This window comes from Fulmarus glacialis, unplaced genomic scaffold (genome assembly GCF_000690835.1).
Source record: "Fulmarus glacialis isolate BGI_N327 unplaced genomic scaffold, ASM69083v1 scaffold9142, whole genome shotgun sequence".
Lineage (NCBI taxonomy): Eukaryota > Metazoa > Chordata > Aves > Procellariiformes > Procellariidae > Fulmarus > Fulmarus glacialis.
This window is the reverse complement of record NW_009199825.1, coordinates 9884-33801: the sequence shown is the minus strand read 5'-3', so window position 1 is coordinate 33801 and position 23918 is coordinate 9884. Positions and strand designations below refer to the sequence as shown.

The window sequence follows — 23918 nt, the reverse complement described above, 5'->3', positions numbered from 1 at the left end:
AGCCAGCCAAGGAGGACAGTTTTAATGTTTATCAGTCACTGAGTAGTGATGAGAAAAAACTTTTCTTTTTGTGCAGGTGGAGGAGAGTGAGAATGAATGGGCCGTCCCACACTGCTTCACCATCTATTCAGCACAAAAAACCATAGTGGTGGCAGCAAGGTAACATTTGTTTTCCTCAATTGCATGTACGCTTGATAGATACCTTTTCTAAAGAGTTACTGTTCGATTGTATGGTGCAGAGCCAGGGGGATGTTTCATGTGTCCTCTGGAAAACCTGACTTCAAAACAAACACAGGACACTGCACAACTCCTTTATCAGTGTTGTTTTAGAGACCCGAAAAGAATTAAAATCTAGAATATGCAAATGGATGTCAGGAGGGGAGAGTTCCTGCGTGGATCTCATGAGAGGAAAAATTAAAGGCTGGCTTGGAGAGAAAACCGATCTCTTCTCTGTGTAACTTGTCCCTGTGCAGCGAGTTTGGCTGAAAATATACTTAGGATATACTTTCTGAAATATACTTAGGATGTCCACTACACCTATTCTCTCAGGATCAGCTTTAGGAGGTTTTGTCCCTCTGCAGGTCCCCTAAAAGGCAGCTGGAGTTGCGTATGTTAAGAATGCAGGATGGGAGCACTAAAACTCAGCCTTAAATTTATAGGATTTTTTCTGCTTGATAACCTGTTCTTGAAAAATAACCATTACTGAACATTTGTAAATCAGGTATGTAGTGGCACAGGAGCCAGTACTTTTGGTATGCAGACATATTCAGCAAGCAAAACTTTTTTTTTTATTCCAGCCTAAATGCAAATGTCCGTAATTTTTAAGATCAACTGTTTCTTAGCAGCTGTGAATCAAAAAGTGCTTGAAAGGTTCTTAAATTTGGAAAAATAAATAAAATTTTTACCTTGTCATGACTTAGAAATAGCTCAAAGGTTGTTGTTTTTCTTATGTTACCTCTCCCTGCCTGTCAAAAAAAACCTGCTGCTGGGCTTAGACCATGCATGGAATTTTCAGTCTAAATTAAAAACTTTCAGAAAAAAGAAATGCTTACCAAAAAAAGTCCCACAGACCCTCCCAAACAAACACAAAAACGTGTAACTCTTGGTGAGAGTATATGGCACTTCAAACAACAGTTGTGCACACAGGGAATGTAGCCAGAGGTTAAAAAGAAATGCCACGGCCATGTGGCCATGTCTAAAAGAAAACCTTACGCTCTTGCATACCGATGGATATAGATATGCGTATATGAGCTGTAAAGCTCTTACCCTGTAATCATGGCGTCAGCCATGTAACCCATAATGAAAACTATGTGGCGTCAAAGAAGACCTCATCTTCCTGCACGCTGTGTTTTACTTGCCTGAGAGGTAAGGTAAATCCTGTATCCCCTTTAAAAGATGTGCTGTCTTTCAGGTTGCCTTTTATCCTTCAAAAAAATCATTTCCAGTATGGTCACACCACCCATCTCCAAAATGCTTTTTGGAGTGAAAACATGATTTCATGTTTGAAATAACCCGTCGACTATGAAGCTCTCTGTATGAAGAACAGCAGTGGCCTACACCACATAATTCCTCCTCTGAGTCCAGTAGCTCCAGAGGGAGATATTATGTGGCCCTCTGCCTGTCTATTCATTCTCTTTGCCGTAAAGTCCAGGTTTTTAATGGTTATTTTAGTCTTGTTTCAAGGCTTGAAAGTAGACGTGAAGGCTGTATGAGGTCAGCTTCCTGTCTGGAAAGCTTATGCTTTGGAGGAATTTTTACGTTATTTTTGTTTATTTAATGGAAAGGGACTGCTCCTTGTACTGGGCAGTGACTTGTGCCTTCCTTGAGCAAACCAGCACTCTGTCACGGCTCCAGGCTGGGGTGGTCTCCATTTGCACCATTTGTCTTGCAGTACCCGCCTGGAGATGGGGAAGTGGATGGAAGACCTAAACATGGCAATTGAAATGGCCAAGAAATCTACTGAGAAATCTGATGTGCTTCTGGAAAACTCAGTATGCAATCGCTCCAACAGTAAGTGGTGTTTCCTGCCTTCTTGAAAAGCATCAGTTGTCGTGTCCTTTTCATTTTTCCTACTGTGAATTTGATGACATAAATGGAGTATTTTTATAATTCATATGGTAATGGAGAGTTATTGTGCTTTGGTTTTGTTTTAATCAAAAGAAATATGCTTGTCTTCCTAGACTGATGTTCCTGGTGGCTTTAAATGCAGCAGAGATGTTCCAGTTGCAGAATTGTTAATGTTATAAGGTCCTTATTCACCTCTTACATAGATTTTTCATAGTTTAACCATGTAGTGTATTTTCTTGTCCAGCAATTTGGTGTCTTTGGAGATCAGCAAGTTCTTTTATAGCCCAGCATTCTTGTGCCTGTCTCTGGTGGTGTTATGGATGTGCTGAAACATGTGGTATCCCTTCTTGGAGCACTTAGAATCATAGAATCATTAAGGTTGGAAAAGACCTCTAAGATCATCAAGTCCAACCATCAACTCAACACCACCATGCCCACTAAACCATGTCCCTAAGCGCCTCATCTACATGTCTTTTTTTTTTTTTTTTATGTCTTTTATTTTTTTTTTTATACTTCTTCCTATTCCTCACTAGGAATCGACTGAAGATGAAGCGTGGGGATTTTTGTTTGTTGTTTTACATAGTATTGAGTCAGTTGCCTCAGGCAGAGCTGAGTAATCAAAGCCATGGCGATCTGCTCTGAGTGGCCTTTAGGAGCTGAGTAACAAATTCAAGTTGATGTATTTTAAAACTGGACCGTTGCAAGAGAAAACAGTTTTTCTCCGGAATCCCTGCTTCTCTTGCTCTTTGTATTGCACACTTTTCTTAAACCCCTGCCGAATTCTCCTCCCCCAGGATCCTCTGATGAGGTCTCTCTAGAACAGGAGTCCGAAGATGACATACACTCTTCTCGTAGCTCCTTGGACAGGCAGAGCCACCACCGTGCCAACACAACCATGCACGTGTGCTGGTACCGCAACACGAGCGTCTCCATGACTGACCACAGTGTGGCTGTCGAGGTACCCGCAGGGCGCCGCTCTCATGTCTCACTCTGTCCGTCCTGGCTCGCTCGGCCGCCGCTCAGCCTCCACACCACCTCCCGTTTCACCTTGGCAGCGTCTCTGCATCCGTGGGAGAGCACGGGCCATTAAAAGGCCGCTGCATGCTTGCCCCCTCTGCATGTCTGTGTGTCTGCATGCACACGCTCTGCTCTCCTTGCAGCAGGGCTTTGCTTCGGCAAAGGCAGTGAAGGAGGGAGATTTTAAAGGAAGCCCAGGATATCCTAGGACTGAATTGTTCCTCTGGGTTTCACCCTGCTGCAGGGTGTTACCTATCCGTGATATTGTCCTTTAGCGATTGACTCTACTGTGCTGAGGTCTGGTTAGCTACCGTACTGCACCTAGAATTAAGAAGAGTGCGTTAAGCTCAAGTGGGAATATGACTTCTCTGCCCTTCCCTCGCTGGCAGAGGTGAGCAGCAAGAATTAGCAAGTGCCATTTTACAGCACTGTTGTGTTATGCCCAGCAGAGATTTATTATCTGCCCGCTGAGCTGCTGTTACCTCGGGTCTTACCACTTGGCATGGCTTGATGCAGTGCTGGTGGCACGTTTTGGTACAGAATGCTGGAAATTTCGAGACAGATGTCTGTTCAGTGCTCCTTATGCAGAGCGCTGCTTGCACCAGCACTATGGTTTCACTTCAGGCGGCAGTTTGGCAAGATCAGTTGGGTAGAACACCTTCCTGCAAGCTGGCATGCTTGGAAGACTTCCAGAAGTGGGAAGGACCCTAAATACCATAAAGAGAAAAAGGGGGTCACTAACTAGACAAACAGCAATGGGGCAGGGTGCTGCACCCGTGTATTTGTACCTTCCTACCTTCCCTCCCCTGCTGTTAAGGCACTTTTTGTTTAATGGAAGTTAAAAGTTGGGCTCCTGGGTTTTCGTGATGTAGAGAGCGTCAATCAGCTCAGTAAAGGGAGTCCTACAGATGTTACCTTGGCTTAGGGTCCAGAAGTTGGGCACTTTAGCTGGCAAAGAAAGTGGTTTCTATCGGAGGGGACAAGCCTTCCTTTCCCTGCCGATACCCTTGTGAAAGGCACCATCTCGCTATTCTGTGCCCGCATAATGAGACCTCCCTGCTACACACTCTGGGATTAAACATGTGAGTTCTTGCAGCTCCCTCTCACTTTGATCTGTTCCATATTCTAATACCATCGTTTTTTTCCACAATTCATTTTCCTTTAACAGACGCTTTTCTTGCATCACTTCTCTTACCCTAATGTTCTGTTTTTCTCTTTTCTCTCCCCCTTTTCTCTGCTCAGTTTTCTGCTCTCTTGCTGTTTCTCCAGAGCTTCCTCCTCGCTATTTGCTGGGCCAGGCCCAACGGCCCAACACAATCACCCATGTTTGTTGGTACCGGAACCAGAGCCTATCCCTGTCTGATTACCTGTGCATGATCCAGGTAAAAATGCCTCTCAAGTTCTGCACTGGTGGGGAGGAGCCATGGGATGCCGAGGAAAATGTAGTCCTGCTCGCTTCGTAATTGCTCAGTGAGCCCACGTGTGCTGGCGTGAGGATACCCCATCCAGCCAGCAGCAGAGTTGTAAAGTTGCCTTGTTGATCAGGATTTCCTCCTGTTTATGCTTCCCAAAATGGTTCTCTATGTAATTCTGCTGCCTATCCTGTCTTTTTCTCTAATTGCAAAATCCATTTGCTGTCATTCCATGCCGTAGGTTTCCATATCCCGCTGCACAAGCGCTCGGTGACTCTGACTCCAAGGCGGCAATGTTCAACGTCCCTGCTTGCCACGCTGGGCTTGGCTTTGCATAGCTGCCACATGTAGCTTGTCCACAACTCTGGCATCCTCTGTTTCCTCTTCTGCTTTATTTTCCTTCTCATGCAGTGTGTTCTACGTGGTTTTTCTGCATGTAAAAAAGGGTGGGCTAAAGGGATGGACGCCCTCGCGGCTGTCGCCGTTCCCCTGACCGTGGGCTGCAGAGGAGAGCGGTCGCTGGAGGGACGAGTCGGTGCAGCACCCTCCTCTGCGTTGCCTGACACTGTGCCGAGATGTGGGGAGTGCTTAAACATAAAGGGGAACTTGCTATCAGTGGAGAGAAATCACTGATTTGTTTACAGGAAGATAGTTGTGAATTAGTGAAGATACAAAGTCATTCAGTCACCGTGTGAAATACCTGGGAGGCCTTTTACAACACGGGAGCAAGTGCAGGAGCGGTTATAGCAGGCAGCCTCGAGCTTTTTACCTGCGGCAGCTGTCGTCTTTTTCTGAAGGACAGCGACCTTTTTTTTCCAATCTGTGCTAGAACCAGCTCTCCGGATACTTGCTGAGGAAGTTCAAGAACAGCAACGGCTGGCAGAAACTGTGGGTCGTCTTCACCAACTTCTGCTTGTTCTTCTACAAAACGCACCAGGTGAGCAAGTGTAGCTGAGTGGACTGCGTTTGGGGTGTCAGGGTGAACCTGGAGGCGCTTTCTGCTCCGGGTGCAGCTCACTGCTATGTGAAGGAGAGTAACAAATGGAAGAGGAGGTAGTTCGTAACGAAGCCGGTCTCTGTCAGGCCACGGGCCCTTCTTGCAGAGTTTAATCAGTATTTCCAATTCTGTTAATGGTACTGACCTTCTGTGAGTGAGTGAGGGGGAAAATGTCTCCTCAAGCAGTGACTAAGGGAGGTGGGGGAATCGGCAGCCTGTGGTCAGTCTCTCTCCGATTCTCTCCCTGCTGGGCTTCAGCGCAGTTAAACAGGCATCGGGGATTTTTCTGCCCGTGGTGCATTCAGCGCCTGCTTGGTAACGAACTGTGCTGCAGTGCAGCCTGTGCCTTTTCATCTTATTAACCCAATAAACTGTGTTTATTTTATTCAGGCTTCTTGCCTTGAGGGCACGTTTCTTTTGGGAGGGATATTTTAACTTTTGTGTCAGACTGTGCTTGGAGTTCCAGAGAAAGGGTGCAGAGGAGGAAGGGGGGAGCCCAGGAGGCAGTGACGGGTACGGGAATAGAAGCAAATAATTCTATAAAAACAGTGAAAGGAGTTGGGGAAAGGTTTCATTATAAGCTGTCGGGGGCCTCACAAAAGATAAAGGCTGCTCCTCCTCCTGTTCTCTCCTAAACAAAAATACAAAGACCTTACCTGTAGAGTACAAAAGAGTGAGTGCGCATTGGGATGAACTGTGTGGCAGGGGATGCCTTGCACTAAGGGCTGGGCTGTTGGGCTGTTCCAGGACGATTATCCCTTGGCCAGTCTCCCGCTGCTTGGCTACGCAGTCAGCTCCCCCGTAGAGGCAGACGGCATTCAGAAGGATTATGTCTTCAAGCTGCAGTTCAAGTCCCATGTGTATTTCTTCAGGGCTGAGAGCAAATATACCTTTGAGAGGTAATTTTCTGTTTTCTCTGTCTGTCTGGATATATAACATGCTGTTAACACACTGGTTGATCATCCAGAGCCCTCTCTTTCCTCCTGACTACCTCCTAGTCCGAGTGACCTTACAGCACATTCTCTGTAATAAAGTTCCCTTCCTCTTCCTACCGATGATGTGTGGAGATCCCTCCTCTGCCAGAACCGTCCTCCTTGCCGGGGAGAGCTGGTGGTTGCACCTAGAGCTGTAGGCTCTGCTTTGTCTCAGGTGTCTGGGGCTTCCTTGGAGCTGGGGAGCAGCGCGGGTGGAAGGGCTGCAAGATGCTCAGCCCCATGAGGTCTTGGGAGTCAGATTTCTAGGTTAGTGAGAGTTCTGATAAGAACGTATTTTCTTTTCCCCTCTCAATCTCTGGAAACAGGAGTTATAACACAAGGCTGAGGGCAACAAGTGCATTGCTGCTTTTCACTTTACTGCTTTCTCTATAATTGTGTTTAGCAGTGCTGTTAGGGGCTTCCACACATGGTCCAAAGTGAATCATGTTTAAAACGTATCACCTACAAAACTCTGCTATTATGTTAGCTGTTGAAAACCCTTGCGTTGCGTTCTGCCTGGCAGGGTAGTATTGGTTGTTTTAGAGTGTGGTTTTATTGAGAAGGTGTCATATACTTCCCCCTTCCTTGGGAGAGTATCACACACTTGTGAGCAACGTCTGTATCAGCTACCCCAGACAGCAGAGTTGTACTCTTTAATCCACTGGTGTCATGTAGTGATTTCAAGGAAAAAATGTCTAATTCACAATGGATGTTTGTCTTGGTTTTTTCACTGTTGCTTTGCTTTCTTCCATATAAGCAATCCTGTTACATAATTCATTGTAAGAAAAGCAATCCATTGACTAATTTTTGTCAGCCTGTCCTCCTTGGTAAACACTTTCTGTACACTTACAAGAGAATACAGTGTGCTCTCATAAGAGCTCTCTGGAGCTCAAAGCACTGTAGAGCTGTTGCTTCAACAGGCAACCATGTTCTGCAGTGTATTTACCACGCCTCAAGCTATTCATTTGAAGAGTTAGTTTCCTAAAAGAATTGTGAAAGAAGGGTAGAAGACGGATGTTCTGTGAGGTTTGGTGAAAGGGGTACAGCTCATAACCAAAGGACAAAATCGCGCATCTGTGAGTGAGGGGTTGAGCATTTCTCATGTCCTTTCTTGCCAGGTGGATGGAGGTGATCAAGAGAGCCACCAGCTCTCCAGCCAGGTCGAGCCTGCTGCTTCCAAAGGATGAGAAGGACAGTCACACAGACTGAAGCGGGGCAGAGCTGGATCTCTGCTGTAAACATCAACAAAAGAGGCAGGTGGAAACAGGAGTCTCTGAGTTGATAAAGCAAAGAACCCCACCTGGTGTGGAAAGTGGGAGTGAGGGAGTTGCAGACGGGGATCACATCCATTCGCAATGGTATGGAAGAGGGTCAAGTCTGTTCCAGTTGAACCTACTTAGAGAGAACCTAACAACCGCAGAGCTCCGGCGTGCACGCATTGTGGAAGGTTTATTGTTCCGGTTGTATCTGTACAGTAACACCTTTGCCTGCCCTGAAGGCAAATGCCACCTTGTTTTTACATTTTGACTGGATGGTCAGCATATATGGGAGAAAAATAGCAGCTGCCAGTGCTGCGAATGGCTCACAGCTGCTGGTGCCAGGGCTTGCTGGCTCCCAGAAGTTCCCTTCCCCTGATGCTCGGCGTGGCTGGCTGTACAACCGCTGTCTTGCTGCTGTTAATGTCAACCTGCTGGCACAGTTGTCTCAGACTGACAGGGGATCCACAGATGTATTAGCTTAAACACAGTTCATTTTGAACAGAAACTGCAGCTCTCATAGAACAATTCTGCTCTTTGGAAACTGCCATGGCAGCAATTTTCCAGGGGAAGCAGGAGGACTGAACCTCTGCTAAGCTGTTGAGGTTTCGGTCTATTGTGGGTTGGTACAGGTAGGGTGCATGGTTTTTCCTCTGAACTCTGCTATGGCGCATGCTGAGAGGGTCAATCGCTATTCTCGTATCACAGCTCCAGAGTTTCTTTATCCTGTAGTAGGCATTACTTAAGGCATGGGATGGCGAACACACTCTCCACCCTGATGTGGGTGATGTTTTCAAGGCAATATAGGAGAACAAGCTTCTCTGAAGGTCACTGTTGCTTGTGCTTGTGTCACGCAAAGACTTCTGAAAATCCCTATTCTTACTTTTAAATTTGGGGTGGGATCCATCTTCCATTTCTCATGAAGGTGTAAAAGTCACTGGATTCCAGATGGAGCATTAGTGTCTGTGGACTCTATTAAATCTCTGTATTAAATCTGAAATGTTTGCAGTTTGTTCTGTTTTTGTAAAGCTGTCACCTTTGGTTGCCTCCACGGAAGGACTGAAATAAGCTAAGTGCCACAAAATGCTGTTGGACGTGGCTTTGATGGGCTCAAGGGACTCTGCTTTTGTATTAGATAGAAAAGTATTTGTGTACTAGAAGAAGGAACAATGAAGTGTAGTGAAAGAAAAAGGAAAGTGTTGCATGTTGTGAGGATGGAGGACTGTGGAGATCCCTGTGAAAACAGGAAGTACAGAGGCCAGCATGTGCATTCTCCAAAGCTGTTTCAGGTTACGGTCTAAAACATGTGCGGGACGAGGACTGCAGGGAGGGGGTTCCCAAGGGATTTTCCAGACCGCTCACTTGGCATTTGCATCGTAGAGAAGACGATCCCGCCTTCACTACCACTGTCACAATGACCATTGTCCCATGTAAGTTAACTGTACTTAATTTATTAGTGTTGTCTTTTTTTTTTTTTTTTTATTAACTGTTGTAGGTGTATACATGTGGATTGATTAGATATGTTAACGCAGCTGAATATGACTGTTGAAAGTAAATAGCATCTTGGTATAAAACTATCTCAGCCTCTTATTCCGGAGCCACGCTCGTGGGAAGATGGACTGCATCTGCACAGAAGCATTGCTTTTCCTGGGACCTGAGAGAAGAGGTTTCACACTGTTGATTAATGGGTCTTTGCATTCAGTGGTTTCCTGGGTGGTAACTGATGCTTTGTCACGGTCACATACTGGAGTTGCTTAGCAGGAGTGTTTTCCTCTTTCATGAGAACTCTCCCACGCAATTACTGCCCTTTGCTGGTCTCCTGCGGGGAAGCTCTGCAGGAACAAGTTGCAAAGAGGAGGAGCGGGGTCTCTGTCAGCAGCTGGGGGTCTCGGCACTTAACCCCAACCTTTAGTTGCACCACCTACTGTAGCAGGGCTTTCTAGCAGCAGGATTCGAAATACTTTTTTAGAGTGTTCAAGTCACTCAGTAGTTTTCCAAGACTGTGGTTCTCAGTTCACCCAGCATCAAGCTATGCTCCATCTGCAGCAGAGAGACAGCACCGAGTCAGAACGATGTGGAGGAGGTGGCGGAGCCACCTCTATGGAGCCTGTGAGTGCCAGTAGGCACAGGGAGCAGCTCCAGGGCAGGGCAGGAGGAAGGGACTGACAAACGCCGCCTGAAATTCAAAAAGGATAAATACAAAGTCTTGCATGGGGGACAAAGTACCCTCTGCGGTACAGGCTGGGGACTACGCAGCTGTGTCACAGGCCAGGGGTCCCCAAAAGCAAGCTGTGTTTGTTGAAGGGCAGTGCCCATACTCCGGCATGTGTGTTACGAAAGCTAGACCTGGCCAATTGCCAGAAGAGACAAGGATAGAAGAGCAGGAGAAACGTGTGTTTCTGTGAGCACAGTGCAAGAGAGGGTGCAGTGTTTTCTGCCTGGGGTGAAATAGCCTGGTATTTGGCCCTGGTGGGTTTAATTTTTTTTTTTTTTTAAACTAGCTGACAGAGATAGCTTACTCTCTTAACATCAGCTAGAGTTTTGTCTAAATTACCTCCAGAAATCAGCTGTCAATCTCCCTAATAGCACGCATTAAAGATCAGACTGACATGTAGCGCATGTTACTGGAGACAGGAGGAACAGTACAAGCCAGCCTTGCCCTTAGCAAGCAGCGTGGAGGCTTGGCTTTTGTACGCTCCCTTGCAGGCTCCAGCAGAGTCTCTTCCTGCCCCACTTGTTTTTCTGTCTCGTATCATAGGGAACACTGCTTTAGCCTGTAACACAAGGAAACTACTTCTGACACTTGGGAAAATGATCAAAGAACACAGTGGAAGGACACACCCTAAAGGTGTTAGTACATGACTGGTAGGTACTTACATGGCTAATCCACACTGGTTAAACACCTACGCTCTATCTATCCTCCCATCACCTCTGTGTAGCAGAATAGTACTGTTACAACTCCTGCTGCAGGAGAGATGCAGTGAGCGAGAGTCCTGCCTTAAGATTTTTGGGCAGTTGAGGAGTGGATGATCCTTGAGTTACTTACGTGCTTAACCTGCAGCTCGGTATTTCCTGTCTTGAAGACGCGTGTGCTATCTACAGTGGCTGAGGTGTGGTCCCTGAAAGAGGAGCCTCTGCTGCTAGCTGACCAGGAACCGAGAAAGACAGCAGGCAGCAAAAGTCCCTTCTCGGGCGGAGAATACAAAGTTCAAATGTCTGTGCATTTAAAATGCAGGAGCACAGGCTATGAAAGCCAGAAACTTCACTATTCCTGGCAAAACTGCTTACCTCTCACCTTGGCAAGCTTTCAAACTGCTGAGGATTTCAGTGGCATATCAGTTCTTCTGTGAAATACCCTGTAGTAATTCTACTTTACCAGAACTCTGCAGGAGTATTTTTTGTCTTTGCTACACTCATGAGCAGTTTCTTTAACAAGAGCACTAGGAAAAACAGAATACAACTGGTCCTTACTCATTAGTTTCTTGCTAGCAGGATGTATGTTAAGGGAGAGATGAACCCATGCTCTTGGGACCTCATCGCTTAATATCCATGGTCTCATTTCATTTCAAAAAGTCATCATTTCTGGTAAACACTACCAGTTTTCCCTGCTTCCCGCAGGACTGGCTGGCTGTCCCTCATTCAGTGTAACAGAGTCCTGCTTCATTGCTTAAGAAATCAGAACAAGTAAGTTTTTGCAGTAGTTCCTACGTGTTTAATGCAACCTACTGGAGCTGTTCTGGTGACTGCTCCCTTTATCTCCCCCGGTTACAAGAGTGACTCCCATTACACCAGATAATTCACCTCCCTCTTTCATACTGGCTACGTCACCACAGCTTTATCTCTGCTGAAGTGTCAGCAACGTGCATGTACACGAGGCGAGCAGCCTCATGCTGCTCGGGTGCAAGTGGAGCACGGCTCACATGCAGTGAAGTTAAGTGCTCTGTTGTGAAGGTTTAGAGAGTCTGAGAGTTGGGGGGACATTAATTGTCAGAGCTTTCATTTTATAAGGCAGACTTCCAGTCACCCAGACAAAATACAAGCTGCATAGCTCTGCGTGCTCACCTTCTGGCTTGTCCCCAAAGCCCTGCACTAAAACTACCCTCCCCCACTTCAGCTGCAGATGAGAAAGGCTGCACCATCACCACTGTCCTGCCACCAGTCTGTGAAGCAGTGGTGAGTGCAAGCACGTGGGGTTTAACAAAATTCCCAAAAAAGCACGGTCAGAGGTACCTTTGTCAGTCTCTCTTTTTGGCTCCAAGGAGAAAATAGCTGAGACGGTACTGTACAACTTGATCACAGAACCAACTTCACCTTTGTGTTTCTGCTTAGGGAAGGACAGGCATACGCAAGGTTTTAAACATGCTTAAAGTGGCGTCTCCAAAGTGTTTATCCTGTAACTGAGGTCACACACTCAGAGTGGTTGTGGTTGACAGGGACCTCGGCAGGCCATCTGGTCCAGCCCCCCCTGCTCTGGACAGCTTTTGATTATCTCCACAGCTTCTCTGGGCAGCGTGTGCCACTGCTCGGCCACTCTCACAACTGCAAAGGGAGACAGATGAAGGCAGAGATAGCCTGTTGTCAGCTTTTACAGTCAAACCTGACTCTAAGTACAGAACAATAAACAAGATGCCAGCAAAAACTGCACCGAAGCATTCTCCATAGCACAGCTACACTTCTGCAAACAGTGTGTGCTTCCCTTAACGCCAGTGTATGTCAGCAGAAAGGACTAATGTAACGTGTCTTTCACTGTATTCCCTCCTTACACAAAAAGTACTTAAACAGGTCTGTCTCACGAGTCACTGTTAGATCTACATGAGGCAGGAAGATGCGGGGGAAGACCAAGAAGATGGCAAAGAAAAGCAGCTTGAACAAGTACTTTTTCCCTAATACAAAGTTACACCAGCCTCATTTGTTTTGTTACTTTATTGAAAGTGGCAGATCCCTTTCAACGTTTTTAAAAACTAAAACCATTGTTGCTTTGAATACTGGACAAAGTTTGTGGGGATTGTTTCCTTTAAAAAGTTTACTCTTTACACTGCAGTGCATGTGAGTAATAATACAAGGTACCTTATTGACACAATTTGCTACCGTCATGAACAGCAACTTTAAAAGCAACAGGAGCCCTTCAGCTGCCTTTCTGCTGGACTGCAGCCTCTGCCTTCCGCCTCAGCAAGTTTCCTGTCTATATGTTAACTCCTTCTCCTGAGGAAAAAATGGATTTGTTCTGTTCTTCATAAATGCAGGCTCCGAGACGGCTCTCACCACAGAGAGACACCACTCTGCAGCAGATCTCCAGCAAGACCAAAGAGCAGCACCTCTTCTCTACTGGACAAGTTCATGGTGTTTGCTGAGCCTGTATTTATCCATCAGAGAGGAAGAGTAAAGGATAGTCATAAGCTAAAGTGAACACCGCATACCAGGATGAGGGAATGTATGGTCCTTTTGAGCTACTTTTAGCCCAGCACTTACTACAATCTGCAGGTCTGAATCAAAGTACCAAAAATCAAGCCTTGTCACTAACCAAGTGGCCTATCTTTTAAAAAAAATGCTGAACAGCTACGGCTTTTGTTCTCAGTGGCTTTGGGGTGAGCCACATCATTCACACACAAACACCCAGACAGAAAGATCTGGGTATCTAAGGTCTTGCTGACTTAATGGGAATATCTTTACAATTAGAAAGCAAATCTCTAAGCAACCAGCTATCAGAAGTTACTTTCCTAAATCTATTTTTCTAGACCTTTAAAGTATAGATTTAAGATCTGTGCATTTACCTGAATCAAAGATTTGCTTTATAAACGAGTTTTATACAGAAAGCAAAGCTAGTGGGGGATGGCTTCACTGGAATACCATAAGCAGCCAATACAGCAGTAGATGCTTTAATTTCTCTGCTAGCAAACACCACCACAGCTTGTCAATTGGAGCAGAGCCCTGGCTTCAGCGAGGTTAGATCCCAGACTGAAAGAAGAGCCAGAAAGGGAAAGTTGAGAAGAAGGGGATGGAGACCTAAGAGCGGCTTTTCCGACCCCCAGCCACACCACATGGATACCATTGCTGCTAGCCATCCAATTCATATCTTTCTGTAGAGGACAGGTTTGTCCTCAAGCACTGCCTTTTGAACTGAAGCCCTCTCAGCACCTTTGGCTATTGTGTTCCCCCTGCCCCTTTTTTTTAACTCTTCTGCAACATTTGTGCACGCACAGTAGGTGTCTACTCAGCTTAGAGACTAGGACTGCCAAACCTGCGTATCTAGTTGCTTCAGTTGCAGAAAGCACCAAGGAAAAGGAACTCTACCAGCTCCCAAACCAAATGTAACCACTTTGCCTTCCAGTCCCTGGAGACCCAAGGCAAGTTCTGCCGTTGCCTGAATTAGATGAACCAAGGCCTAATACAAAATGATGTCCCAGAGCCAAAAAAAGTACAGTCAGCAAACCCCTCCTCCTGTGAAACGACAAGCTGGGAAAGAGCAGCAGCATATTAGCTCAGCTGCTCCTATACTTGAACGCTTTTCTTTACTAGTGTGTGAAGGAGTTGAAGCAATCCTCCAGAACAACTGGAGAGCTGCTCTAGCTTTCCCAGAGGCCATAATGCATGGAGAGCTTCCGAACATACCTGCACTCACACATTACTGCTCACAAACACTTCTTTAGGAAGGGCAGGAGGCTAAACCCATCAGACTCGCCCTTGAAACATATCTCAATGGAAGACAATCTCCCTCTTTTCCAGCAGCCAGGCATTTACCAATAACAAGCTGTGAATCAAACCAAGCCAAAATGGATACATCCATAGGGAAACAATTAAAAACTGCATTGATTACATTGTAAAAACAATTAGACCACCCATCTTGGGTTCTGCAAAAGGTCTAAATTGTACTTGCATTGCAAACCCCACCCTGGGTTATCATGGAAACACGTGTAATATGAAGGCTCTGAAATGTCCTGGAGTCCGTAACACAATGTTACATCCAACAGCAGATGGTGGTCTGGATTAGAGATGTAGTTCTTATGAAGCTGGAAAAAATCCTTCCCCCCTCAAAACAGCAGCAGGGAATGTAGGTGTCAGCGGGCAGAGGTCAGGTGGTTCCGACTGTGTGAAAACCTGCGAGAAAGAATAACGGGTGGAACTGGTCACTACTGTCCATTTCAAGCCTTCACCTGGAAGACGGCCCACAGGCGCTGCGCCAGCCAGCGCGTCTGCGCATGAAGAGGTAAGTCTGGATGTGTTTGTCCCCACTCCCATTGCCACTACCAGTTTTCTAGATAAAGAAATCTTGAAAGAAAAAAAAAAGCAATTTAACAAAAAGCCAAGGCGGCACTTTTTTCATGCCTTTAAGATTCAATTCTAGGCTAATAAGAAATTTTGAGCACTAGTGTTTTACAGTAAGAAACCAACCAGGGTCTCAGAGGTTTTGCAAACCTCCAAAAAACAGTGTCTTGCGCTTATACGCCGTCCAGTAGTGCCATGTCTAGGCTGATAGAAGTGAATGATACTGAAACAGCTGCCCTGCAGAGTCACCCAACACACATCTGCGAGAACCTCCTGCTCAGCTAGAGGCTAAAGTTTTTGCAGGCATCACCAGGACACTTTCTGTGACCTCTATGGGTCAGCCAGAAGAGACAAGAGTGTTATCTTATCTTTCTGCCTTTAAGTGATTATTAGATGAGGGATCGAAACAGACCCACAGCATATTTGCTTGAAAGCTTGAATGACTTAGTAACAGAAGCTCTCAAGGATGGCCAGTATTTTCAATCCTTAATATCTGAGGCTCTTCTTTGCTTGACAGCATCCAACGGATACTTGAGCTACAAGGCACAAACTACACCAGCTTAAAACCATCAGAAATAAATGCTTAGAAAGCCCAAGTTCAAGGGCGTAAAGACTGTAAACCTTGGGTTGTATTTACATTAGCAACCAAAGCACACAATGGCTCCTTTGGTCACACGTATAGCAAAATACTTTACTTCCAGCCTTCTGACCAGTGAGGGGCCAAATGTTAAGTTTCTCAGCTAGTGAGGAAAGGGCAAGATTTAGGATAGCCTGCTGTGAAAGGGAGAAAATCCAAATTAATGTTAAATAAAGCCTGATAAACCTGTGATCAGGATCTGACATTGTTGCCTGTGCTACATGGGTGTGACTGAACTTGGTGCCAGTAGTGGCGGCAAGTTTGATGCGGCACCTGCTGAGCAGCAAAGAACTTAATTCTACCAGACTATACTCCTCCACTGGTTTAATAAGTAATTCACTTCAGGAAAAATAGTTTCCTGCTACCTAAGCTGGGCAAGCAGAGAGACTGGCTGCACGTAGTGCTGTAAAGCACATTCCTTGCAATGAAACAGATACTCACTATTCTAGAAGTGACATTTTGCATAGTCCTCGCTACCTGGGTAATGTGACCAGCAGGACGTCATACATATATACATATATATGTGTGTGTGTGTATATACGCAAGATGAAGGTGAATAGCAGCAACTGTACTCTACAACATTCAACCACACTACAGAAACCTGTTCAGTGTGAGAAAGGACTTCTGAGGCAGGAAGAACTGCTTCCATGAAAAGAAAAGCAGCCAAAAGTGAGTCAGGGACTATTAGGTCAGCTGTCATCAATATTCACTTTTTGGGTGTCTTGACTGCTCAGACCAACATTTACCATAGTCTTGGAGTATGACAATGGTTCGGTTCGTGGCCAGCTCCACCCCAGCTCACACTCTAGAGGACGCTCACCTTTGTACCCGCTCCACCATGTGTGCTATCAGTTTGTCAGAGATGCCTGGGCAGGACTCCTCAGCCAAGCTAAAGGCGTTCTCCAGCTCCTCCATAGCTCCCACATTGCCTCCAGTCTGCTTGTGCTTGTCTTTAAGCTGCAACCCAGAAACGGTACGTTAGGTCCTTATCTCATTGCAGAAAGCGCTGGTCAAGCAGTGCAGTACAGACAGTAAGTAAGTCCCTTTCCCTTTTAGTATGACTCCACAAGGGTGCAGGAGGGCACCCACATTCTTCTTAAAAAAAATAAAAAAGGGCTCTTTTTGTAGGTCAGGAAGATGAAAGTCCGATGTCTGGAGTTCATACTTTCCTCCAGGTGCTAATAGCAATTGAAGTCCTTAACAAACAGGCCCTGATGTACTCTTAAACGAACCAGATGATATTAGAAATGGATCAACAGCCCTGAAAACCTGTAAGTAGTAACAGAACAAAGAACTCCAGCTGATCTGAACCAGTACTGTCACCTTTGCTGCTAATGACAGCTCAGCAGCCAGACACACACAAAGGCTTGTAGACACGTAGGGCAGAAAATATCGTAACACCAGGAGTTAGTCACCACCACTTTTACTAACCACAAAAAAGTTTGAGTTGCTTCTAGTGACTGGGAGGCAGAGGGACACTACTGCCACGCTACAGATCCTGAGCCCCTTGGCCTCCAACACTCCTCCTCAAGAGAGAGCTTTCCCCAGAGGGCCAGCGGAATGAAGCCCACACACAAAGACCTCCACGTGCAGCATCTGACCTAGATGAAAAGCCTCAGTTTGCATCTATCATTGTTGGCACACTCCGACTAGGCCTCACCACCCACAAGTCTACTCGCACATGGTTCCAGTTGTTCATCTGAAATAGCTAAACCTCTGTCGTTAAGGAACTCCTGACAGGTCACTGATGCTGAGCCTGAAAGAGTCGGTCGTTGGAAAACCCACAGTCACATCCTCTGCAGCATTTCCCCCCCTCCTTCGCACAAGCAGGCAGCCCCTTTCCTAGAGCACATCATTACACGAGCTGAACAAAAATCAAAATCTTTTGTTGAACAAGCAATGTCTGCCAGCTAACCACTGTCCAGTTCAATTAAGCTCCCGTTAGGCTACGCTGATTAAAGGGCTTTACATAAGCCTCACAGTTCTTTGCCTGCAATTCTAGGATCAGCCTTTCCTGTTGTTGGAGCTCACCTTTTCCCCATGGTCCGGAAAGCAGGACAATGCAAATGCTAATCCCCAGCTGGAGCCGTCCCTGTGCTCCAAGTCCCCTGCTGGAAACAAACAGCTCCTAGCCAAAAAGAGCTGCTGCCTCTTCAGTGGGGTAATTGCTCACCAACACAAAGCCTCAGCTGTGGGAGCAACTTGCACACACCTCTGCTCGTTCAGAAGTGGCAAGGGGCACAGAGGGCAACCCAATTACACATCAAGGATACAGATTTCTTAGGCCAAAAATAGTTGTGATGCTAAAGCCAAGGATTTGATTTGACATCTACCTGACCAAAGCCTGCCTCGGAGCAAAATGAGACACAGGGTCTGTCCTGCAGGTAAGTTGCCAGTTTATTATCGGCCTTTGATGCCAAGCCACTGACCTTTAGTTTGCCCAGCAGCCTGTGATGTGAGCAGTCTGTGATACCCTGTCACTTTCCAGTGCAGAAGAGCTTTCTGGAGGTTAGCAGGGGGTTAGAGAACTGTACTGCGCAAAGCCTTACAGGTCAGCTTTTATTCACTGCTTGGCCCTCCAGGCCCAAATACCCTACCTTTCCTCCCTGCCCCAGAAAGGGCAGACGGGTTTCCAGATTTGCAGTTGCCCACATCTGTGTTGATGACCCACTATGCGTCATTTTCAATATTAACATCCAATAATACACGAGCAGGGAAGGCATATAGAAGATTATGAACAGCATCTCAGGAAGATTTCAATTCACAAAGCCCAGCTTCAGCCCTTTTATGGAAAGAGGTGATCAAAACCTAGCAGGTCTAAGAGGCAATAATACAACAGTGAGAAGGAGAAAGTCTGCTGTTGGTAGGAAACTGAAAAGAACAACTCATGCAACCAAGTAGTGAAGCAGATTTCCTACTTGGAGACTTGGAGAAGAGTTTTCTTCCAACCCCCTGCTACTGCACGCAGAAGCCAGGTTATTTCAGAGACTGCCCGGAACCTTCCCTGCACCTGATTTTGCTGAGTGGGATCAGCAGAGCCGGCAGGGAAGTCAAATCAAAGGAAAGGAGGATCAGCAAATCTGGGGCAAGGGAGTCAAACTAGCAGAAATGAAAGGCCGAAGAAGCCATTTCCCGCCTGGAACTGGTGCAGCAAGGTTGGTAAGGAGAAGCACAAAAATGCATTCAGTAGTTTGGAGAACCCACAGCTCTGAACACCCCCTCCCCCAGAAGGCTCCTAAACAGAAAGGACTGAGAACCAGATGTCAGTGACTATGCGGCAGGAACAAACTGCCTGCATCAGAAGCCAACATTATTTTTATCCATTTTTATCTCATAGGTCTAGGCCTACAAGACCCAGACCGTCTGCCTCACGCTCTGACTTCTGGAAGTCAAGTCCCGTGGAGTACAGAAGAGGCCAGTTAGCTAAACTCTCAATTTCCAAAGCAGTGCTGTCTCAAGAGTACTGCCTGCCTGCTTTTCAGAATGACCTCTGCTTCCTGCCCTGCAGCAAACCCTGTTTCCACACAGCACTAGACCTGAGAAAAGAGATTTAAGTCCAGAGACTATCCTGAAAAAGCACAGCTCTCTGCTGGGCCACCCCTGGAACAGCATCAGGATCCAGAAAAGAGCAAGTCATCAGGACTAGAGAAAAGGTCTCTGTGACCCAGCACCCCAAGAAAAGAACCCTGACATGCAGTGTCTGTGTAAGCCACTTCTTCCAAAGCAGAACCTCTTTTCCTACACATCTGCTGGAAACAGCAACTGAAGCCAGTAGCCCCCTTAGGATTATCATCCTCTTCTCCTCCTTTAGAACATCACCCAGCTGGAAAGACAATTAATCTCTCTGCTGATACAGACCATTATTAACTCCACATCCCCACCCAGAACACAAGGCAGGGAAACAGGGTGGATTTTCCAAACCCATTTTCTCTGTCTACCTTCCACAGGCCATATGGTAGGTAACTCCTTAGCCTTTGCGTGCTAGCAATAGCAGGCATCTATAAATCAAGAAGATAGCCTAGTAATTGGCAAAGCCAACTCCTGCTCTAATCCACCCACATTCCCTTCAGTGACGCTGCTGAGGGCAGCAGCACGTAGCATGAGGGCAGGGAACATGCAGAGCAACAGGCAGGCTCAAATACCTGCCTGCCCTCACAGGAGCTGCACTTCAGCCACGGAGGCCAGGGGCATCAGAGTCCAGAGTTGCCTAGGCATTAGCAAGCCTAAGACACAGATAAGAAACAGGTACTCCTCTACCTCACCAGAAGACAATCCAGTAATGCTATGCTTCCAGGAATACAAGTGCATTGGAGAGGACACTCCAGCGACATACTCACTTTCCTAACATACTGTATAGATCTCTGAACAGAGGCACAAATGCTTCACAGTGCCTTAACCCTAGTAGGTATCTCACCCCACCTCCCTTCTCCAAATCCTTCCCATCCATGCCAGGTATCTCTTTGTCTCCAACTACCACAGACACCAAGAAGGTTCTACTCACCTCCCCAAAAACTGGGTGAACAAGCGTGGAGAGACACTGTGACCGCGGTTGCCTCTTGATGGGCTCAGTAGGCTAGAAAGCAAAATGAAAAGAAGTTACAAGCACAGGCAAAGGCTCCCTGGGCACATAAACTACTAAGCCTTTGGTAAATTCGCAGCACCTTGATGGCAGATCCCTCACCAGGTCTCAGAAAAGCCACAGATTGCAGTACCCTGACAATGCGGAAGAGGCAACTCTGGGGCACAGGCCCTTGATACCAGACTAAAGTAAATTTTAGACAGAACATGAGTAACTGATAGCTTCCCCAAGACCCTCAAAAGCTTGTGTTAGTTCAGTCCACTTCTGAAGGAATAGACGGCAAACAAACCTTCTGGGAACCATGAAGAGCCATTCCTTTGTGCAGCTTGCTCAAGGAGTTGGGACGAATAGTTGGTGGGAATGTCCAGATTGGACCCTGGTCTCCATCCTCTGTGTCTCCATCACTGCAAATGAAAAGGAGGAGGTCAAGACAAAGCCTCAGCTCCAGACACCGGGTGTTTTACCCGTGCATTCCCATAGTCACAAGCTCTCCCCCACCTGATTGTCATATCACCACAGGGCTCCAGGCATTCTCCTATCCCAGAAAAAATCCTAAAGAGAAACTGCTTCAGTCTCTACAGCTCATATGCAGCACCACAGAGATCTGAGCCAAGTACTACATCACGTTTCCAAATCACCACAACCACCTTTCTGCTCTAGCCAGCGTGAAGACAGTTTCAAGTATAGTTAAATTTAGGAGAATTTCAAGACAAGCCAAGCTCACAATTTGAGGGGCCAGGCTTGGATGTTGCAAGCCAACCTCACAGAGTCATTGGTCACTAGAGTCACTGCCACTACAGGTGAAGAGAAGCTCTGCGACACCAGCCTGGCAACAAAGTGCTCTTTCCTCACCCAAGGCTCATAGCCTCATTATCCTCCACATCAGTAGCAAAGCTCTACCCGTGAATACACAAACACACATACACAGCTGCTGCCACAGCTACTAAAGCCTGTAGCTCTTTGAAAGGCGATGTATTTAACCGAATGTGCATAAAACACAGGCAACAAGAGCCTTGTTTTACTAGTTATGCACATGCTAGATGTTTCGTGTTAGTACTTCTGATTCCTTACACTCAGCAAAGAGGCTCCACAGGTTAAGGTGACAGCCTGTTTCTTCAGGCAGCAGTCACCTGCTCCCACAAACAGATGGTCACAGGCCTCCCTGAGCTCCCGTAAGATCTCCAACCCAGGTGGGGAAAAAGACCTGAGCTGCGTGCAGTAGATTACCCCGGGGCACGCAGAGTACAGCAGGGGCACCCTTCCATGCAGAACATATACGTACATATCAGAATCGCCAGAACTGGAATCTTCTCCATGGCCCTCCGACTTCCAGCGCTTGAATCGATCTATCAGCTCCATTAGGAATGAGGTTTTCTTGGTGTAGCGTGTGATGAACTTGTGCTTTAGCAACTCTTTAGCTGTTGGCCTCTGGAGCAAATAAGGAAAGCATGCTACATTTAACCATCTCTGTACACTAAATATGCAGGTGCACTGACTTCAATTCTTGCCAGGCTTGCCCATCCATTCTGCAAGCTCAGTACTTCCTTCTCTCCAGGAGCCTTGCACCAAAAGGTCTTCCTGCTAAATAAATCTTTGACCTCTGCAATACTTCACCGAAATTCACAGGTGGACAGCAATACTCACAAATCTAGGATCCTTATTGAGGCAGGCTTCCACAAACTCCTTGAAGGGCTTGCTGTGGTGACCCTCAAGCGTTGGAGGGTTATTTTTGGGGATCAGGAAGAGAACCCTCATAGGATGCAAGTCAGAATTTGGAGGCTCTCCCTTTGCTAGTTCAATGGCTGTAATTCCAAGGGACCAGATGTCTGCCTGAAAGAAGAGCAAGAACAGTGATAGCACAGAACAGCGAGGCGCAATTCTGCAACAACTTCAGCACAGCCGAAGGGCTGATCACATAAAATCAGATAAGGTGTTTCACGTCTAATAGACAAACTTCTCCAACAGATCCTGAACTGTAACAGGAAAGTATCATTCTTGCAACAAACAGCACTTCCAATCGCTGTATTAACCCTAGCACCATCTCATATATAGTAAGCACCAAGTAGCAATCCTCCTCCTGCTCCCAGCTCACCTTGAAGTCATAAGCAGACTGTTTGATGACCTCTGGTGCCATCCAGAATGGAGTCCCGACAAAGGTGTTTCTCTTGATTTGTGTGTCTGTCAACTGTCCAGCCACTCCAAAATCAGCCAGTTTCACATCTCCTTGTTCCGAAAGTAGCACATTGGCAGCTGTTCACACAAATAAGCATTAAGTCCACTGGTTTATGAATCATCTCCAGCCCACGCAGAACTGAACACTAAAGATGGACCTCCTGTGGCATCCTCCTTTGCCCCAGTGACAACCCTCAGCTCGGATTTCCAGCCTCAGACTCATTCTCATGCTTTGACCTCTGCTGGGTAACACAGAACAAGTTCATACACTTCACTGGATCAGAAGGGGAATATTTCTAGGGTAGTAGCAAGGAGTAGATGTGAAAGGCCACACAATCAACTAGATGTGATTCCTGCCCATACAAAGAAGAGAGGGCAACATGGCCCAAGATACCTCAAATGGTCTCGATTTTTTTCAGAGCAGTATTCAGCACAGGTTAAATAGCAGATCCTTCTGAAGAGCTCACAAGTCCTGCTCTTATACCGCTTGCCACTCACCCCGCTTAAGAGAGTGGCATTACTCAGGTTTTGGGATGGGGTTTTTTTTGTAGGACTTCTCATTCTGAGAGACCCCACCTACAAACTTTCAGCATTTCCCCACTCTGCTGGCGGCCAACAGCCCTGCACGGCCTGCAGCGCTAGAAACATGTAGTCTCACATATGCAACGGCATCTTTTCTACATATCTCCCTGCATGAGGTGTCTCTGCTCTGCTTGTTCACACGCCCTCCTGCAGAGGGTCAGAGCAGTTAGCATCCAACACTGGCCACGTCTCCACAGCACTGTCCTCCCGCCCTCCTGCTGTCCTTTGAGTCTCGGTGTGAGACTGCTCTTTGGGAGGCAGACGCCAGGTCTCCCTACACTGCGTAGGGCCAATGACTATAAAAATCAGTAACAGGATAAGCTGACACAAGCTGCCCTGATTTTCTAGGGCTGTGAACCCTGCGTGAGGACAGCTCACCTTCACAGTAAGTTATAACCATGATAACCAGCACACACAGGCCTTGGGGTCCAGCAGTAAAGCAAATGTCCAGACATAACTGAGAGAGTCTCAGATAAAATTTGAGCGTGCCTTTCATTGACTCCTTGGCTTTAGCCCCCTGCCTGTCCAAACTACAAATGCCAGAGAAGAGCTACAGATCCTTACTGTTACTCTAAATCCCAAAGACATGAAAACCATGAGTTGCAATAAAATGACAAGCATCAGATTAGAAAAGCAAGCGAGAGGAAAAGCAGCACTAAGAAACAGTCTTTGAAACGTCTCAGATTACTGCTGTATAATACTTCTGAATCTTACGTTAGTGACATCCCTTACAAGAAAGGGAGCTGAGCTGTCCACTCTTACCTTTGATGTCCCTGTGGATCTTCCTCTCAGAGTGTAGATAATCCAAACCCTTTAGGATTTCTCTCAGGATAGTAGCTATGTAAGTCTCCTCCAGGGGTCCCGGCTTCAGCTGATAAAGGGCAGAAAGATGACTTAAAGGAAGGTGACTGATGCCTTGGATTTTCCAGCCTCTCAGTTTGTTACTTGGAAACCTTGGCCAA

General features: G+C 46.5%; 2 protein-coding genes across 2 annotated transcripts in view; one reads left to right on the top strand and one right to left on the bottom strand.

Annotated features, from left to right (window-relative positions):
- FARP2 (FERM, RhoGEF and pleckstrin domain protein 2) overlaps positions 1-7676 on the top strand; it is a 77231-nt gene extending 69555 nt beyond the window's left edge. Inside the window, 6 exon segments of the mRNA XM_009573377.1 lie at positions 77-159; positions 1892-2010; positions 2862-3025; positions 5326-5433; positions 6241-6392; positions 7586-7676. Coding sequence (XP_009571672.1) covers positions 77-159; positions 1892-2010; positions 2862-3025; positions 5326-5433; positions 6241-6392; positions 7586-7676 — 717 coding nt within the window.
- Positions 7677-13947: 6271 nt separating this feature from the next.
- The window catches only part of LOC104073559 (serine/threonine-protein kinase 25-like), a 19017-nt gene continuing 9046 nt past the window's right edge, over positions 13948-23918 (bottom strand). The window contains 8 exon segments of the mRNA XM_009573376.1: positions 13948-14818; positions 16444-16580; positions 20125-20196; positions 20492-20606; positions 21485-21630; positions 21847-22032; positions 22295-22452; positions 23719-23827. Coding sequence (XP_009571671.1) covers positions 14779-14818; positions 16444-16580; positions 20125-20196; positions 20492-20606; positions 21485-21630; positions 21847-22032; positions 22295-22452; positions 23719-23827 — 963 coding nt within the window. The 3' untranslated portion in view covers positions 13948-14778.